The sequence below is a fragment of the Lissotriton helveticus genome, chromosome 3_1 (genome assembly GCF_964261635.1).
Source record: "Lissotriton helveticus chromosome 3_1, aLisHel1.1, whole genome shotgun sequence".
Classification (NCBI taxonomy): domain Eukaryota; kingdom Metazoa; phylum Chordata; class Amphibia; order Caudata; family Salamandridae; genus Lissotriton; species Lissotriton helveticus.
Window position 1 is genome coordinate 272,568,972 of NC_136061.1, and position 20,429 is coordinate 272,589,400.

Genomic DNA, 20,429 nt, shown 5'->3' on the forward strand with positions numbered 1-20,429 from the left:
GGATCTGCTGAGTCGTCAACAACAGCAGATTCATGAATGGGAACTTCATCCGCAAGTTCTTCATCCGTTTTTTCAAATGTGGGGCCACCCAGACATAGATTTGTTTGCCACACATTTAAACACAAAATGCCCAATCTTCGCCTCTAGGTATCCAAACGTCCAGGCAATGCGATATGGATGAACGGGTCAGGCAGATTTGAGTGCGCTTTTCCACCTCTCCCGCTCATTCCGATACTGGTGTGCAAGTTCAAACATCAGTCTCTCACAATGAACCTGGTTGCTCCAACATGGGCCCGACAACCATGGTTCCCAACATTGCTGGAACTCTCAGTAGTTCCACACCAAAAGTTGCACCTTTCCCCAAAACCTCTCAATACAGAACCATGAAGAGATGAGACATCCAGCTCAACTGAACCTAGCGATCTGGCTCCTGAAGTCTTGGAGTTTGGTTACCTCAATCTCCCACCAGACTCATGAACGTCATTAAAGAGGCTAGACGTCCTACCACTAGAGCACGGGTTTTTATAGTACGACCCGCGGGCCGCCAGCCCTTCTTTGGCGGCCCGCGGAACTTGCAGACATGGTACATGTGTTTTAAAAAAAAACTTTTTTGAAAGAGTGTCAGCAAACACCGCCGGTTGCAGCAGCGCAGTCTGCGAGAGACTGCTCTGTGGGGGCCGGGCGATTCCAGCGATAGTCAGAGTGGAGATGCAGGGGCGCTAAGAAGAGGTGAAATACAACAAAGCCTCATTAACAAGTAAATGGTCTTTTAAAGACCTGTTAAGTACTCTGGTGCGGCTGTGTGTGTGCCTGGGAAGCTGTCCCAGTCTGGGCTGCCACACACGTGGGCGCGTTGCCCTTTCAGCCCAATGGGAGTTGCGCGCCTGGGTCTGGGCTGGTGTGTGTGCACCCTTACAAGTGCAGAAAAACGTACATGTGCCAGTAGGGCTGCCACCTTTCCACAAGAAAAAACAGTATTTGTTGCCGTTTTAATAGTCTGCAAAGGCCCGTTTGTGATGCTAAACAGGACTGTAAATGAAACCGTATGTATTCCTCTGATATTTATAGTTTTCATTTTGCTTGAATTTGCTTGCGAGAAATTGTCACTCATAGTTACAAGGTTACAGTACCACTTTGATTTGTTTGGGAAAGATTTTGATTTTTTTCTCTAGCCCCGCCCCTAACTAACCCCACCCCCATTGGTGCGGTCCTCGGCCACAAACCACACCATAATTTTGGCCCTCGAGCGAAAGTTTGTGAGTACCCATGCACTAGAGCATGCTATGCAGCTAAATGGAAAAGATTTGTGATTTGCTACAATAACAACACAATCAATCCACTAGATGCTTCAATTCAAAACATTATTTGTTATCTCCTGCATCTACAAAGATGTAATCTGGCATACACAGCCATATGATTACATCTTGCTGCTATAGCAGCTTACCTACAAAACAGACAACACTTGTCATTGTTTAGGGTACCTGCCATCAACGTATTCATGGAAGGCCTTAAAAGGATAATTCATCCCAGAGTTCCACCCTCTCCAGTATGGAATCTAAACATTGTCCTTACTAGGCTCATGGGTCCCCCATTTGAACCTTTACATAAATGTGAGTTACAGTTCCCCACATGGAAAGTAGCTTTCCTTGTGGCGATCACATTAACCATACAAGAACCATTTTAGCAAGTACATCACAACCAAGTTCCCTCTAATTTTTTTCCTCTGTGTGCGGCAGTGGAGGGTCTCTGCGCTGCAACCATGGCTATATACGCCAGGAACCAAACCACGCGTGTCTGCGGCGCCAAATGCCACTCGTTTTTGTTGCCCTTCTGCCCCACTCGTTTTTTGTGCCTTTCTGCCCTCTGTCCCACTCGTTTTGTCCCTTTCTGTCCTGTGTTCCACTCGTTTTTCCCTTCTTTTTTGTGCCCTTCTGCCCTCTGTCCCACTCGTTTTTTGTGCCCTTCTGCCCTCTGTCCCACTCGTTTTTGGTGCCCTTCTGCCCTCTGTCCCACTCATTTTTGGTGCCCTTCTGCCCTCTGTCCCACTCGTTTTTTGTGCCCTTCTGCCCTCTGTCCCACTCGTTATTGGTGCCATTCTGCCCTCTGTCCCACTCGTTTTTGGTGCCCTTCTGCCCTCTGTCCCACTCATGTTGTCCCTTTCTGTCCTGTGTTCCACTCGTTTTGTCCCTTTCTGTCCTGTGTTCCACTCTTTTTGTGCCCTTCTGCCCTCTGTCCCACTCGTTTTGTCCCTTTCTGTCCTGTGTTCCACTCGTTTTGTCCCTTTCTGTCCTGTGTTTCACTCGTTTTTTTCCCCTTGTTTTTGGTGCCCTTCTGCCCTCTGTCCCACTTGTTTTGGTGCCCTTCTGCCGTCTGTCCCACTTCGTTTTTCCCTGTTTTTGTGCCCCTTTTGCCTCATGTTCCGCTAGTTTCCCCAGCCACTCTGACCACTCCCCCGCGACGTCCTAACCGCGGTGCGCTCCACGCGAGGTGGTGCGCGCTGAGGTCAGGAGCGGTGCGCGCGCCCTAGAGGGAACAGTGATCACAACAAGTGGTTCTTAGGACAAACCCTAAATTCTTACCTAAAGTAGTTTCAGCTTTTCACCGTAACCAGTCTGTTGAGCTCCCAGTCTTTTTTCCTCAACGAGACTCAGTAGCAGAACGGGCTCTTCATACGCTTGACGTCAGGAGAGCTATTCTTTACTACGTTGAAAGGACAAAAACGTTCAGCTTTGTAGCTTTCTCACTACCACATAAGGGCAATCCTATATCAAAAGCTGAAATTGCCAGTTGGATCGTTAAATGCATCCAAATATGCTAACAAAAAGCAAAGCGTACATTATCCGTTCCCCCAAGAGCGCATTCCACATGCAAGCTAAGGGCATCCATGGCATTCTTAGGAAACATCCCCATGGATGACATTTGCAAAGCCGCTTCATGGTCTACACCGCACACTTTCACAAAACACTACTGTGTAGATGTGAAGGAAAAACAATAAGCTAGTGTGGGCCAGGCTTTACTAAGAACACTTTTTCAAACTACTTCAACACATACAGGTAGCCACCGCTAAAACAGAACTGCTATATAGTCTATGCAAAATTATGCGATCTACAGCTCATATACCTTGAACGTAAAATGCTACTTACCAGTATGCATCTGCTCTTGGCATGTGGAGCTGTAGATTCGTATATGCCCACCCACCTCCCGGGATACCTATATGTGTTGCAGTACTATCTTACTTAGATACATTACACATGGACATCTTTTTCTATTTCTTACTAACCCCACCATCACCCTTTATGGCGAAAACAATCTGGAGATGGAGTCGATGCCCATGCGCACTGCTACCCAAAGGAGGAGTCACCTATCTCGTGACTACAAAGACTTCTACAATAACAAAGTGCAAACATCCGAGCCCAACACCAGATGGCGATCTATGCAAAAGTATACGGCTCCACATGCCAAGAACAGATGCATACTTGTAAGTAGCATTTTCCTTACTTACACTTATTCGTTGGCACATTATCAGGCCTTGAACATTCTGTACGAGGAAGAGGTACACTGTGCAAAATGTTGTTGGTTGTCTGTTCAATGGCAGTTCTGAGTGGGTAGAATTAAGTGACAGTCGGGTCAGAGCTTGGGCATAGAACAAATGGGTCAAGTTAATTATATAAACTGCACCAAGCCTTTGTTTAGACAGAGGAGCATTTCGATGAGTTGTCAAGGTCGCCCAAAGCTAGAATTCTAGCCCAGCTGAATAATGTCACTATCCTGAGAAGGATGGCGGTCTGTTCTATACCCAGACTGTCTTCCAGATGACACACACTCGCACCCATAGATAAATGAGGAGTTGGACCAGTCCAAGGTATTCTGGCAGACCTGCCCACCCTATGTTTTATAGGATAGGCAGCGCTATGTAGGAGTACAACTATGAGTATTCATATAATCAACGCAAATGCACCATGGTTGAATTGCTTATTCTGTTCACCATTCTTATAATACTGGTAACATTGTTTTGCATCAATTTATTAATCATTGCAGCACACACATTTTACATAATAGTCCAATTGCTTCAATAAATATTTGAAATGCCAACTTGTGTACTCTTGTGTCTCCCTTTGGTCATGCATGAGTTGACAACGAAAGGGTAGATCTATTCCCATGATCACCTTGAGGAATCAGGGTTGCCATGTTCTGAGGTTGGAGACACCAACCAGTACCTTGTAAGGTTTAGAGATCTAGATGGTGAACTGTGAGCTAGCCAGTAATTAGGTCAACATAGTCTGTTGGTATGCGCTGACTCAGTTGCACGTAGTTTTTATGCGTATGTTGCCCAAATGCACAGCTTTGCTGAAATAGTAAGAACCATAGGACATGGCACCACCAACGTTCTAGGTCAGGTACTTATTTAATGGGTCTCCAAGTTTTCTTTTGCGTGCCCAAAGACACTACTCACCATTTAAACGGAGATGTCTGTGGTGTTATGCAAACAATCCTCCTCAGCAAAATAGGGAACCCTCTATTTCTGCCTGTAGGTTGTTCAAGCTTGAACCTTTCAGAGGATCACCCCACCATAGTTACCTTCTCTGAATTTCACATATTCAAATGGCTAATCCGATACTAGTGGTCATACCACTAAACTGCAGACATGTAGTAACACAGACGCACAGTCGTATTGAAATAGTTGGAACCATAGAACAGGGTTATTAAGGCAAAGAAGGTGATGAGGTCAGAGGTCTAGTCAACCTGCTTTTCTCTGCATACTTCCCACTGTTGTTCTTTTAAGAAGAATTGGTCATTTGCTTTACAAAAGTTATTTCACAAATGTTTTGCTTCATACTGCTGCGATCTGAACACTATTCTCAGACATTTAAGTTTATAGCTTCACAAGCAGTCATAATGTACGTCCATGTAACACTATATCTGAAAGAAACACGTTAGTGATAGATTCCTTACCTTAGAATTACTCCCAGGCGTCAGACTGGATCGGAAAGTTTTCGTCAGCAGTACCCCTGCGCATCGGGAGGCAGCGTCGTGCGGCTCTGCGTACGTTGTTGGCGTCGTAGTCACCGAGATGACGTAGTCAGAGCTACTTAGATGCGCGCTGTCGTCAGTTCTTCCTTTTTCGGCGCCAGCAAGCGCAAATCCGGAGAGAGCAGTACCCTCAGTCACTTTTGACTGAGATATTTTTGGGACTTTTGTCTGTTTTTTGAGTCTTTGACTTCTGGTGTATATGGATGCCCGGTTTTAAGTCTTGCGCCGCTTGTCCCCCGCACGATGTCGGTGACGGACCCGCACCATGAGTGTGTCTACTGCCTGGGGTGTGACCACGACTCCAAGTCATGCCCTGAATGCCGGGTCACCCCGAGTGGGATGGGTATGCTCAGATTGTCACCGTGAATGCCGGGCCATGGCTCTGAAAACTTTGCGGGAGCGGTCCCAAAAGTTGCTGGAGGCCCGGGAGTTGGCTCCGCGCCGTTCAAGGTCCTGGTCCCGTGGGAGGTGGAGGGACCGGTCGCGGAGCCGCCATCACCATGGTTCAACGAAATCTTCGCACTCTGAGTCAGGTAAGGCGAAGTACAAAAAGTACAAAATGTCGAAGAAGCATTGTCGCTCTTCGCATTCCCCTAGCCTGTCGCGTGACATGGCTGAGGGTGCGGGTGGTGCCACCCCCTAGGCAGAGCCTGCGCAGTTGCCGACGGCCTACCTGCCATTCCCGGGTCCGTCGCCAACTCTGGTCCAGCTACAGGACTTCTGTCAGCCTTGGCCCGCTTTTTTGGCCCATCAGGCCCCACCGGAACGCCTTAGGGCCCGCGGGTCCGAATAGGGGTCCTCGCTCTTCTTCATCGTCGCCGACTCCGGTCTCGATGCCACAAGACCCCCATGGACCAATGCATGGATCCCAGCCTATGTCGGGTGGCCTCGTATGACCTCCACCAACATCGACGTCTACGGCACTGCCACTGGCGTCGGCCGGCTCCCACCCGACGTGGAGACGGCACTGGACCGGTGTCGATCGACGCAATATGGACGCCAATGGGAAATTTCTGTCCCTTTCTCCATCCGCCTCCCTATTTTTCACCTGCCCGACTGGTTGGGGAGGAAGGGGAGGACTAGGAAGAGGATTTGGAGGATGCAGGGTACATGGATTTTACTCCAGAGCCTGGTACACTGTCTCCTTCTACCATGGCTACCGAGGAGGGTGGTACATATTCTGTGGTATTAGATAGAGCAGCCGAGGCGCTCCACCTCAAGCTCCCTACGATGGCCGTCAGGGCTAATCCCTGACAGAAGTGCACCGGCCAGCGTCTTCCTCTACGGAGCCGCTGTTGCCCTTTAATGATGCACTTTCGGACATTCTTTTGGGCACCTGGTCCAGGCCCAAAACAGGGGCTCCTGTGGATAAGAACGTGGCCCGACTCCATCGCCCGGCCCCGGGCGACCCCATTTTCCTCGCCCAACCCCTGAGAGCTTTCTGCATTCCCAAGCGCATTACCTTCCTCACCTCCGGATCGGGAATCCAATAGTTTACTTCCGCCAGTTCAGGGCTGCGGTCTGTGAACACAGCATGCCTCTTGGGCCGTTGTTTCCCATTCTGTGTGGGACACGGTTGCGCAGGTGCTGCCTCAGTGTCCGGAGGAGGCCCAGACGGTGCTCTCCCAAGCTATTGCTGAGGGGAGAGATGGAGCCAAGTTCACAATTCGTTGTGGCCTTGACACCGCCGACTTGCTAGGCAGGGTGATTTCCACGACAGTGACACTACCCGCCACCCCTGGCTGAGGACAACTGGCTTTTTCAGAGATGTCCAGAACACTCTGATGGACATGCCCTTTGATGGCACTCGCCTTTTTGGCGACAAGGCAGACAGTGCGTTGGAGTGTTTTAAGCGATCACGGGCTACGGCCAAGTACTTAGGCCTTTTGGCCACACGCACTCCTTCCGCTTCTGCTTTTCTCTCCTTTCGTGGCCAAGGAAGGAGCCACAGGCCTGCGCAGCAACAGTCTCAGCACGGACGTGGGGCCCGCAGAGGTTGGTCATGGGGCCAGCGGGCGGGTCAGTTCACTACCTCCAAACCTTCGTAGTCCGGTGTTTCAGGCTCACCAAACACCAGTGGATGGCAGGATTCGCCGTCACCTCCCCCACTTGTGCACCATCACCTTGGACAGGTGGGTTTTGCAGATAGTCTTAAGGGGCTACTCCCTCCCCTTCGAGACTACCCCTCCAGCCATGCCACCTCAGTACCACCGCTTGTCGGGGGATCACTTGGTACTTCTCCAACAGGAAGTTGCGGCCCTCTTGGCCAAGGGGCCCATCGAGGACATTCCGACGCCAGAAGTAGGTCGTGGTTGTTACTCCCACTACTTCCTGGTTCCAAAGAAGGACAAGGGCCTGCGTCCTATCCTAGACCTCCAGAACGTCAATCACTTCCTCCGGAAGGAGAAGTTCAAGATGCTTACACTTGCACAGGTCTTGTCTGCCCTAGACCCGCAAGACTGGATGGTAGCGTTGGACTTGCAGGACGCCTATTTTCACATCCCCGTCCTGCCGGCCCACCGGCTTTACCTGTGGTTCACGGTAGGCCACGAGCACTTTTAGTTCACCGTGCTCCCTTTCGTCCTTACCAGCGCCCCTCTGGTGTTCACGAAAGATGATGGTGGTGGTCGCAGCTCATCTGCGCAGATCAGGGGTTTCAGTCATCCCCTATCTCGATGACTGGCTGTTGAAGGCGGGCTCGCCCCAGGCAGTCGTCTCCCACCTCCAGACTACAGCCGACCTCCTGCATTTGCTGGGGTTCTCCATCAACATGCCGAAGTCGCACTTGGTTCCCTCTCAGAAGCTCCTCTTTATCGGAGCGGTTCTAGACACGGCGCAGTTTTGAGTTTATCCTCCCGAACAGCGAATCTGGAAAATTCAGGCTATGATTACGATCTTTCGGCCCTTGTCCTGGGTTTCGGACAGGATGACCTTGAGGCTGCTGGGCCTCATGGCCTCCTGCATCCTGCTGACCAATCATGCCAGATGGAATATGTGGGCTCTGCAATGGGACCTGAAGTTCCAGTGGGCACAGCATCTAGGGGACCTGTCTGAGCATGTCCAGATCTTGGAGGGCACTTCACAGCAGTTGCAGTGGTGGCTCACAAATCAACATTGGGTCACCGGCAGATCCCTCTCCCTTTCCCAACCAGAGCACACAGTGGTGACGGATGTATCCCTCCTGGGATGGGGCAGCCATATGGGAGAGGCGGAGATCAGAGGCCTCTGGTTCCTGGCGGAGTCCAGGCTCCATATCAACTTTCTGGAGCTCCGGCGATCCTACTTGCACTGAAGGCATTCCTTCCCTCTGTCAAGGGGAGAGTGGTGCAGGTGTTCACAGACAACACCACCTCCATGTGGTATTGCAACAAGCAATACCGCATGGAGGGGTGGGGTCGTGGACCCTATGTCAGGAAGCTCTTCGTCTCTGGACATGGCTCAACGTCAAGGCATTTCCTTGACGGTTCAATACTTGGCAGGTTCTTTGAACGCCTGGGCGGATGAACTCAGCCGCAGGTGCATGATGGATCATGAATGGCGTCTGCACTCGGAGGTGGCGCAAGGTCTCTTTCAACAGTGGGGAGAGCCTTGGTTAGAGCAATTCACCACCGAAGAGAACGCGCAATGTCATCTCTTATGCGCGTTGGAGTGGAGCAGCATCTATTGTATGCCTTTCCGCCTATACCACTTCTACTCAGAGTGCTAAAGAAGATCAGGCGCGACCGGGCCCAAGTCATTTTTGTGGCCTGGGACTGGGCTCGAAGAGTTTGGTATACCGAGCTACTCCGTATGAGCATGGATCTCTTTGTGAGGATCTTCTGTCGCAGCAGCAGGGGACGGTCCTCCACCCGAACCTGTCCAGCCTCCACCTACATGCGTGGAGGTTGAGCACCAACAGTTGATTCCATTTGACTTGCCTCCTGGAGTCTGTGATATCATTCTGGCAGCCAGGTGTCCCTCCACTAAATCGGTATACGCCTGCAGGTGGAACAAATTTGTGGTATGGTGCACAGCTAAGGCTGTGGAACCCCTTTCTGCCCCTCTTTCACAAGTCCTTTTGTTCCTTCTTTCTCTGGCCCAGCAGGGCTCTGCTCTGGGCACTATAAAGGGCTACCTTTGTGCGATTTCAGCCGTTCTCAGGCTCCTTGATAAGCCCTCTCTTTTCAAGTCCCCTGCTGTAAATAGATTTCTCAAAGGCATTACACACCTTTTCCCTCCCATTCCATTTGTTATGCCTCAGTGGGACTTGAATCTAGTTCTTGCTTATTTGATGTGCGCTCCTTTTGAGCCACTTGACAACTGTCCTCTTTGTTTATTGACTTTGAAGACTGCTTTCCTGGTTGCCATCCCCTCCGCTAGGTGCGTGAGTAAGCTCCAGGCTCTTTCCTGTAAGCCTCCCTTTCTGTCGGTTCATCCGGATAAGGTTGTGCTTCGCACTTGTCCTTCCTTCTTGCCAAAGGTTGTCACTGCCTTCTACATCGGGCAAACTATCACCTTGCCCACTTTCTTTCCGCCGCTGCACCCTTCGAGAGAGGAAGAGAGGCTCCACCGTCTGGACCCAAAACGGGTGAATGACCAGCTCTTTGTTGGCTACGTAGGCGCCAAGAAATGCCGGGCTGTACCCAAGAGGACTATCTCCCGCGGGGTCGTCTTGTGTATCAAGGCATGGTATTCTCTGGCTGAAAAGGAACCTCTGATGTGATTGCGCTCCCATTCTACCAGGGCGACAGCAGCTACTACTGCATTGGGACGTTGTGTCCCCCTGCAAGACATCTGCCAGGCAGCCACGTGGGCCTCGCTGCACACTTTTACTAAGCATTGTTGCCTTGACAGTCCAGTCCAGAGAGACGGCTTCTTTGGCCGTTCCGTTCTCCGTGACTTTCTGGTGTGATCTTGGTTCGCAGATCCACCACGTGGTTGGTATGGCTGGGGTATCTATTCTAAGTTAAGGTATCTATGACTAACGTGTTTCTTTCATATGAACAAGTTACTTACTTTCGGTAACAATATCTGAAAAACATTAGTTAGTGATATATTCCTTACCGCCCCACCTATCCTCCCCGTTCTGCAAACTGATTTCTAGGGTTAAGGTCAACCCTTTCATGGGCCTAGTTTCAATGCACCAGTGGTCAGTATCCTGCATGGCTCTGCGTTCCTGGCACGGAAAGTCATGTACAGAACTGACGATAGCGCGCGCGGGCGTGTCCAAGTAGTTCCGATGACATCATCTCGGTGACTACGACGCTAACAACGTGCGCGGAACCTCACGACTACACCTACCGACGCCCAGGGGTATATATGAGTTTGTCATGCAAAGACCAGCATCTTTCAAAGATGCTGCCCTAACACAGTCATTTTTCCCTATTTGTAGCCCCTAACTGGATTTATTGGACATGCTTCTAGCAAGAGATCTGGGGTAGATAATGCCAAACAGCCTAATTGCGTGGAAAATTATCCAAATAAACCAGGTAAATATCAAGTATAAATGCTTGATTCCCTACGATTTCATACACACCTAACAGCCCCCTTTGCCCAAGGGTTTTTGCCCCACAAGAGAGACACAAGCAACCATGCACATTTCATTTTGAAAAGGGATGCTTAAACGGAGTACACAATAGATTTTACCTAAGTGCTTACTTTTTTATTCCTCTTGGTTTCTTCCTACAGAACTCGTTGGAAAGTTTAATGCAGATTTTGCACAGCACCACCCCACACTACATCCGCTGCATTAAGCCCAACATGGAGTGCGAGGCCATGATGTTTACTAAAGAGGAGGTATGCTATGTTCCGCTGTTGTCCTATGCAGCCAGCTGTCCCAGTGGTTAAACACCTCATATTCATAGTCTTTGTGATCTAGAGACTCCCTTTTAACCTAGTAGGGAACTTGTATACGTGCTGATCAGTTGGGTTATGCTCTAAAACTATAGACCTTACTTTGTCTCCAGATTTACTTTTGCTAGCTCATGCAGTAAAGCTGTTTTGTTTTGTTGTTCGTATTCTTTGATATTCGATTTAGCATCAAAATGAATGGAGTTTCTCTTTTGATATTGTCATTACCAAGTGTATAAAGAAGATGGTAAATAATTTAGAGCACTACCACTTTCAATATCAGAGATCTTCAAACTTTGGGGCGCACCCCAAAGAGTCGTGGCTTAATTCCCAGAGGATGTAAATGCTTCAGCAAAGAAGTGTAAATTAAATCTCTTGGAAGTTCGACCTTATTTATTTGGTGTGTTTCCGTGCTGTCTTTATTTATAAACAGACCTGAAAGTGCATTAAAAAGTATGGGAGCTGTGATCCTGAGTGCCATGGGGGTGGGGGTCATTGGGTGTGGGGACAGGGTCAAAAAGGTGGCTAAAAAGAACAAATTATTCGGTAAGCATTTTGTTATTTTTTTGCCTTCATGCAACTGCATATACAATAACCCGCACACAATGAAATTAGAAATAAAGGCAGTATAAACATCCTATGATTATTTGCAAATCACCTAATCTTCCCATGCCTAAATAATGAATGTGACCTTGTACACTGTAACTGGTGCTCATGTAAAGCGCTCCAATACCTGCAGATGTCTGTGTGTGGGAGACCAGAATAGGACAGAATTGAATCCTAGTCAGGGCAAGGCAGTGTAGAATAGTGACTTAAGTATTTACAGTGCTCCGAGACAAAAAGCACTATGAATATGTAGGTAATTAAAAAAAAATAGTTTTCAGTTTTATGTAGATCTTACTCAACCCGAAGGTTTTGGAGCGCTTTGCTTGACACCAGCTATATAATAGAGTCACAATAATTTTTGTAGGCACGGAGAGATTAAGTGATTTGCCCAAAATCACAGGATGTTGAGTGGATGCCGATACTCGAACCGGGTTCTCCAATTCCAAAGTTAGCAGCTCAAGCTGTAATGCACATCCTGAGGTAGTTTTAGAGATGAAAACAATTGCTTTCAAAATAGGTATTTTATCAATAAGTAATCAGACTTCTGATAGATACATCTGCCAGTGGATTCCTCACCTTGTGAATATCCCCTGCGTCGCAGCCAATCGGAAACTTTTGTAGCTCTCCACGCCGGCGAGGTTATGGACGACGTCACAGAGGGTACGACTCCGCTCGCGACCCCGCTGACGTCACTGGATCCATAATAGGGCCTCGTCAGCGTGATACGGTTTCTTGGGACTCTCCGTAGTTACATTGTTGTTATAGTTATTCTCGTCTGTTCTTCTCGTTTCCTTTCGAAGATGTCTGGGAGGAAATCTGGTTTCAAGCCATGCAGGGAGTGTGGGAAGCAGATGTCCATTACTGATCCGCACGAGAACTGCATATGGTGCTTGTCTTCCGATCACGACGTCGATAGATGTGCGTGTTGCAGGAAGATGACCTCTAAGGCTTTAAAGGAAAGGGAAGCGAAGTTGTTCATTGCTAAAATGAAGAAGAGTAAGAAGGCGAGTAAAAGAAGGTCGAGATCTTGTTCCGAGTCCAGGTCGGGCTCGAAGTCGGCTTCGGGACACTCGAAGTTGAAGAGGCATAAGAGAAAGAAGCACTCTTCAAGACGTCACTCTGATAAGGAACCGGCGCCGAAGTCGTCTTCTCCTCGACGTCGCAGTAGTGATGTCGATCCTTCTCATTCAAAACCAGGTTCGCCAGTAAAGGAAGTGTCTCCTGATGTCGAGGTCTCTCGTTCTCCGGCGCCATCGGATTCGGTCCATTCTTCGGATCCGGGTGAAGCCGAGCCAGAGCAAGAAGATCAGGAGCAGCCTGAAGAGTTTCCTTTGTCGGCGCCGACGGGCCCGACTCCAGGTGCACCGGCTTCGGAGCCGACACCGGGAAATGATCCCCCTTTTCCGGCTCCAGGCCAAGACCCATCACACTATCTGAACGCAATGTATGGTGTCTTTGCAAGGGCTATGTACCCCTCTGGTGCGCCTGCGTATCGAGAATCTCCGACTCCGTATCGAGAATCTCCGGCGCCGTCTGTTCGCCCTCGTTCGCGTTCGACGCCAGTTCCGAATCCGATGGAGTCGGTTGTGGATCCATCGACTCCGGTCCCGAGGATCCGCTCCAGGAGGGAGGCCCAAAGAGTTGTGGAAGAGGCACGCTATCAGAAGGACATGGAGGAAGGTGAACTTCCTGATTCTGAGGACTATTTTGCGGGATTGAAAGATGCAAGTGGTCTTGATGTCTCCCCTGAGTGGGATTTTTCTTCTGGTTCGGATGCTCCTTCAAAGGAGGTTGTCCCATATCACACAGTCGTGAGAAAAGCTGCGGAGTTATTGGACATTAATCTTCCAACCACTGAATTTAAGTCCAATCTATTGACTGAAGTGTTGCATTCTCCTTCCTCTGTGACTGAGCCTTTGTTACCATTTAATGAGGCAATTCTGAACCCGGTATTGGAGGTTTGGAAAAAACCTTTATCGGCTCCTGCTATATCTAGGACTGTAGCACGGAGATATAGAGCGGCACCGGAGGATCCAAAATTGTTGTCAGCTCACCCTTCACCTGAGAGCCTTGTGGTTCAGGCGGCTTTCTCAAAGAAGTTTTCAGGAGCTTTCCCGCAGGTTCCAGCTGACAAGGAATCAAAAAGGATTGATCAATCCGCTAAGAAGGTGTTCTCATCAGCGAGCATGGCACTGAAGTCATCAAATGCAACTTGTCTGATGGGAAGGTATATCCATGCCTTGATGGATTCCTCTAAACAGTTGCTGCCGAAACTTTCTGATGATGACAGGAAGAACTTTCAGGAAGTTTTGGATGATACCCAAGCTGCTGCGTGCCAGGTCATTCAAAGTGGCCTGGATACAGCTGACTCGGTTTCTAGGATTATGGGCTCTGCAGTGGCAACAAGAAGGGGGGCTTGGCTGAAGTCTTCAGACTTTTCACAAGATGTGCAGGCTACTTTATTGGACTTAACATTTGACGGTACGGGTCTGTTTGGTAAGAAGGCTTATGCCGCACTTGAAAGATTCAAAGATAGTAAGGCCACGGCAAGATCCCTTGGCTTGCAGTCCCAGTCTAGAGGATCCTTTCGTAAATACAGAGGATTCGGGAAGCCATCCTTTCATTTGCAAGAGCAGCCTCGTCAGCAGCAACAGAAGCAGCAACAAAATACGCTGTATAAGTCTTATAGAGGAAGAAACAGAGGTCGTCCATGAGGTCGCCAACCCTCCTCCTCTTCCTCTACCTCTCCTCCTATCACCGCAGCAAAGCAGCCCTAGATTCCCCATTCCCAGTCATGTTGGTCCTGTTGGGGGTCGGCTTACCCATTTTCTGCAGGATTGGGAATCGGTCACTACAGACCGATGGGTTCTCAATCTTGTGGCAAATGGGTATGCTCTTCCCTTCAGGGAATTCCCTCCGACTTACCCTCCTTGTCAAGGGGCTTGCTCAGAGGAACATCTCCGTCTCCTTCAGGAGGAGGTTCTGACCTTGTTTCAGAAAGGCTGGATAGTGGTGGTTCCAGAGCAGGAAAGGGGTCAGGGATGCTACTCCCGGTATTTCCTGATTCCCAAGAAGGATGGCAGGCTTCGTCCAATCCTGGATCTCAGGATCTTGAATCTTTATCTGAAACAAGAGAAGTTCAAGATGCTTACCCTTGCGCAGGTTGTTCAGGCGCTGCTGGAAGAAGATTGGATGGTGTCGCTTGACTTACAGGACGTGTATTTTCATATCCCGATCCTGGAGGATACAGGAAGTATCTCCGTTTTACGGTAGGGTCGCAACACTACCAGTTTGCGGTCCTTCCGTTTGGTCTTACTACTGCGCCTCGAGTCTTCACCAAGGTGATGGCAGTGGTGGCAGCCCATCTCAGGAGGTCGGGGATTCCTGTATTCCCCTATCTGGACGACTGGCTGATCAAAGCAGAGTCTCCAGAGAAGGTGCTCCACCATCTGCAAGAGACAACTCAGTTGTTGTACAGGTTGGGTTTTTCGATAAATGTACCCAAGTCTCACCTGGTGCCCTCACAGCGCAACCTGTTTATAGGGGCAGTACTGGAAACTACTGTTTGTCGGGCATTCCCTCTTCCTCAAAGGATTCTCGACATTCAAGAAATGATTCCTTTGTTTTACAATGGAGCGGTCGTTCCAGTCCTGAAGGTCCTTTGCCTGCTCGGTCTGTTTGCTTCCTGCATTCTGCTGGTCAACCATGCACGCTGGCACATGAGGGCGCTCCAGTGGTGCCTACGCAGGCAGTGGTATCAGCACAACGGGGATCTCAGGGAGTCTGTGAGGATCTCCAGAGAAACTGCAGCGGATCTGTCTTGGTGGAGTGTGGGGGGCAATCTGTCTCAAGGAAAGCCCTTTCATCTACCTCCATCGGTTGCCACAGTGATCACGGATGCCTCCACTCTAGTGTGGGGTGCTCATCTGGGGGATCTGGAGATCAAGGGTCGTTGGTCTCCAGAGGAAAGGTTGCTTCACATCAACCTTCTGGAATTGAGGGCGATTCGTTTGGCACTCAAGGCCTTCCTCCCTTCCCTTCGCGGGCGGTCGGTTCAGGTCCTGAAGGACAACACCACCGCGATGTGGTATGTAAACAAGCAGGGAGGAGTAGGGTCGCAGTGTCTCTGCAGAGAGGCTCTGCGTCTCTGGTCCTGGGTTCAGGACCACCAAATTTGTCTGATGGCAAATCATCTGGCCGGAGTTCTGAACGTTCGCGCAGACAATCTGTCGGCAGTTCTCAGCCGACCACGAGTGGAGGCTTCACCCAGAGGTGGTTCGTCACGTCTTCCGGACGTGGGGAACTCCTCAGGTGGACCTGTTAGCCACTCGCGAGAATGCTCACTGCCCCTCATTCTGCAGTCTACAGTATCCGTTGCGGGGAGCTTTGGGGGACGCGTTTCCTCCCATACCCTTGATTCCTCTGGTTCTGAGGAAGATTCGCCAAGACCGGGCCCAAGTTATATTGGTCGCCCCGGATTGGCCAAGAAGGGTGTGGTACACAGATCTTCTCCACCTCTCCTCGTGCCCGCCGCTCCGTCTCCCTCTCAGGGCAGATCTCCTCTCTCAGATGGAGGGGCAGGTTCTACACCCCCACCTCCAGACCTTACACCTTCATGTCTGCAGATTGAACGGGGCAACCTGAATTCCTTTTCTCTCCCGCCTGATGTGGTGGATGTAATTCTTTCGGCCAGGCGTCTTTCCACCAAGTCCATCTATTCCTATAGGTGGTCCAAATTTGTTTCCTGGTGTGGAGAGAAATCTGTTATGTTATGTTATGCATTTTTATTAGGCGCGCAGCTGCTCCAGCGAAGGAGCGTCCTGGCGCCGCGACCAGGTAGCAGCACAACACAACAAGATAAAAACAACCGAGGGAATGGGCTAAGGGAACAGGAAAGTTTTCACCGCTCGGCGGAATGAGAACAAGTCCCTAAGGGCGCGAATCGCCGGGGGAAGAGAATTCCACAGCATTGCCGCGCGGACTTGGAAAGAACGTCCGCCGGCTCTGCTGCGCTTGACACGAGGGACAACCGCTAGTTCCAGATCAGCAGATCTTAATGCTCGTACAGGGGTGTAGTGGGCCAGAAGTTTGGACAAGATCATGGCTGGGGATCCCTTAAGTATTTTGTAGGCGACACAGAGGACCTTAAACTGAATCCGCTGGGCCACCGGTAGCCAATGCAACGATCGCAGGGTGCTAGAGGTCGGACAGGATCTAGGTAGTCCAACCACCGCTCTCGCAGCGGCATTCTGAATCCGCTGCAGACGACCAATTTCTGCTTGGTTTAAGCCAGCGAATAAAGAGCTCGCGTAATCCAGCCTGGAGATGACAGTGGCTTGGATCACGAGTTGCCGGGTGGCGGCATCAAAAAACTTAAGCACCGGACGTAGTCCCCGTAGAATGCCAAAACAGCAGGCCGCCGTACGTTTAGTATGACATACAAACGAAAGGGTGGGATCCAGCCAGACTCCGAGGTTTTTAAGCTCAGAGACTGGGATAGGTGTAGGACCCAGATCCCCCGGCCACCATCTGCCTCCCCAAAGTTCCGGTTGCTTCCCAAAAATCATGACCTCGGTCTTACTAGCGTTCAGCTGGAGACAGTTGGACGTCATCCAGCCAGCGACCGCCCTCAGTCCTTGTTGGAATCTGGGTGCATCCACATCGGCATCCCCGCTGATCGTGACCACTAGCTGGGTGTCATCGGCGTATGACACCATTGTCATACCCCATTGACGAACAACCTCAGCCAGCGGCCTTACGTAAAGATTAAACAGCGTAGGACTCAGCGAGGAGCCTTGGGGGACCCCCAGATCCAGCAGATGGGGTTTGGACTGGTATGGAGGGACGGTCACGCTAAAGGTCCGATTGGCTAGGAAAGACCGGAACCATTGGAGAGCGGTGCCAGTGACACCAGCCTCCTCTAAGCGACACAGAAGGATGGGGTGTGACACGGTGTCAAAGGCGGCGCTCAGATCTAATAGCACCAGCGCCGCCGTTTGACCCGCATCAAGCACGGAGCCCCCTTCAGAGCTAGTTTGTCTAACATACTTCAGTTTGCTCTTTCTTTGGCCCAGCAGGGTTTTGCTGTGGCGACTGTAAAGGGTTATTTATCGGCCTTGTCGGCTTTCCTGTTTGCCTGACCAGCCGTCATTATTTAAGTCACCTATTGTATTACGCTTTATAAAAGGTCTTACCAACAAATTCCCTCCAATTCCATTTATTGTGCCTCAATGGGACTTGAATCTTGTCTTGACCTAATTGATGGGTTCACCCTTTGAACCTTTACACAAGTGTCCCATGAGACTTCTGTCTTTTAAGACGGTCTTCCTTGTTGCAATTACCTCGGCAAGGAGGGTAACTGAGCTTCAAGCTCTTAGTTCGAAACCCCCATACCTGACCGTTCATGCTGAGAGAATGGTACTTAGGACCAGGGCTGCTTTTCTGCCTAAGGTGGTAACTCCCTTCTATCCGGGGCAGTCCATTACCCTCCCTACCTTTTATCCTCCCCCCTCATCCTTCCAAGGAGGAGGAGCGGCTTCACGGCTTAGACCCTAAGAGGGCGGTGTGTTTCTACCTCGATAGGACTAAAGACTATCGTGTGGACGACCAGCTTTTTGTTGGATTTGCTGGCTGTAAGAAGGGGAAAGCGGTGCACAAGCGCACGCTGTCGAGATGGATTATCCTGTGTATAAAGATCTGCTACGCTCTGGCTGGTAAGGAACCTCCAGAGGGTACAAGGGCTCATTCTACTAGAGCAAAGTCATCAACATCTGCTTTGGCTAGAGATGTACCTGTAGAGGATATTTGTAGAGCCGCAACTTGGGCCTCCCTCAACACTTTTGCGAAGCATTACTGCTTGGATGCGGAGGTGAGGAGGGACGGCCAGTTTGCGCGCTCTGTACTCCAGGATTTCTTGGTATAGCAGAGTGGACACCGGCCTCCGGGAGTGGGGACTGCTGTGGGATTCTATACACAAGGTGAGGAATCCACTGGCAGATGTATCTATCAGAAGAACAAGTTACTTACCTTTGGTAAAGCTTTTTCTGGTAGATACAGTATCTGCCTGTGGATTCCTCACTGACCCACCCGCCTCCCCGTTGTCCACTCTTCTATTCCTGCTATGTGTATATTTGAATGTTTTTTATAATGGATGTATTATATATTCTTGCATATTGCATTGTTTTCACACTATGTGTGTTGGTCTGAATACTGTGTACTATGTATACTATTACTGTTTATGTCGGACCGTCCGTGTGCCTCGGGGGCACGGAAAAAAAGGGCGGAACTGACGTCATCACGCCGACGAGGCCCTATTATGCATCCAATGACGTCAGCGGGCTCGCGAACGGAGTCGTATCCTCTGTGACGTCGTCCTTGACCTCGCCGGCGTGAAGAGCTACAAAAGTTTCCGATTTGCTGCTGCGCAGGGGATATTCACAAGGTGAGGAATCCACAGGCAGATACTGTATCTACCAGAAAAAGCGTTACCGAAGGTAAGTAACTTGTTCTTTAGTGCTAACATTTTAGTAAGTCTCGCAGTTACACCAGGAACTTGGCTGATAACGCCCTTATATTACCTCTTAAAAAGAATAAATCTTTGTAACCATGAAGCTCTAAGGGACTCCATCAATTAAAGGCTGTTAAGAAAGTCTTTCTTTCTTAGCTCGCTGTACCCCACCATCCCCTTTGCTTTCAGGCAAAGGGACCACCTCAATGTCAGCATTAATCTTTCAGCGACCTCTATTTTTGTTAAAAGGGAGTCCATGGGGTGGCAGGGAGGACCAACAAGGTTTCATTTAGATGCAGAGTCCAAAAACTACCTCAGAGTAAGGGGCAGAGGAGTAACCGGAAAGGAGAGAGGTCCATTAAAAGTGTCAAAGTTATGGCCGAGAAGAGGGGACATTATGTGGGGGCTAATTTTTTAGTTTACAGTTGAACAGAGGCAACGTTCTCGGAGAGATGCTCCCTAGGAAAGAGGAGAGATAAAGGGGTTTTCTTATTATGAAAATGTGGAGTGGGGGCCCATTTTCATTCCTAGCTATAGAGCCCAGGTAACTCTCTTGCTGCTTTTAAAATTGTATTTAACTCTAAGGGGTAGAAAGTATCATTGGTGCTGCACTACAATGGCATGGGAGTCACCTTGTATGAGATGTCCGCAAAACCCAAGTCATGGCAGCTTTACTATCCTCATTTTCTCGCACTATGACCCACTGCACACTTACTATAGTAGTATTGCTTTTAGCCTCCGAGCAATGGCTCAAGAGAGGGGAAGATTGAAGCAGAGGGGCCACCTTACTTCAGCCTTGTGGGGTTTGAGAGACACTGAAGACAGACGAGTAATGTTGCTGCTTTCACATACTATCAAAACGTTTTGTAAATGTAACAGATAAATTACTAGTAATATTTGTTGCTTTCATCAGGAATAGTTTTTCTTACATGTGCGTACTAATACTTTCTTATCATAACAAGTGGTGTTAATACGATTAACAACCCACTGAAAGTATTTCTTTTAATTTTTTTTCTGAAAGGAAATACCTTGATAGGCCCGTAGAGAATCCTTGTCCATTGAGGGTCTTTGAAAGCAGAGAGTTAGTAAATACCTACAATAGACTCTTTGCTGACCGAAAAAGACTGAGATTGTTGAGCCAAAACATTTCTTTGTTTGTTCTTTAGGTTCTCAGTCAACTGGAAGCTTGTGGGATTGTGGAGACCGTCAACATCAGCGCAGCCGGGTTCCCTATCAGGTACAGATTGGGAAATGCATCTTTGAGTTCTATTGTAGGCTTCCTGAGAACAGCCATCCATTCTAAATACCCAACCATGCGCCACTGTATCTTGAAGAATTAAACTCTGTGTGATGTTGCCTTTCTTCCATTTCATATGTGGTGCAGGGAGGTGGCTTTGTAGTTGAGTAGCTGTCTGATGAAAAAGAAACTATAGTTTTAGTCTGTTTTCCTCAATAC

General features: G+C 49.4%; 1 protein-coding gene across 4 annotated transcripts in view; it reads left to right on the plus strand.

The window, feature by feature from the left end:
* The window catches only part of MYO19 (myosin XIX), a 580,271-nt gene that overhangs the window by 362,902 nt on the left and 196,940 nt on the right, over positions 1-20,429 (plus strand). For all 4 annotated transcript variants that reach the window (XM_078679796.1, XM_078679798.1, XM_078679795.1 and 1 more), the window contains 2 exons: positions 10,699-10,806; positions 20,140-20,210. In XM_078679796.1, the coding sequence (XP_078535922.1) occupies positions 10,699-10,806; positions 20,140-20,210 (179 nt within the window). The remainder of the gene's footprint in view (positions 1-10,698; positions 10,807-20,139; positions 20,211-20,429) is intronic.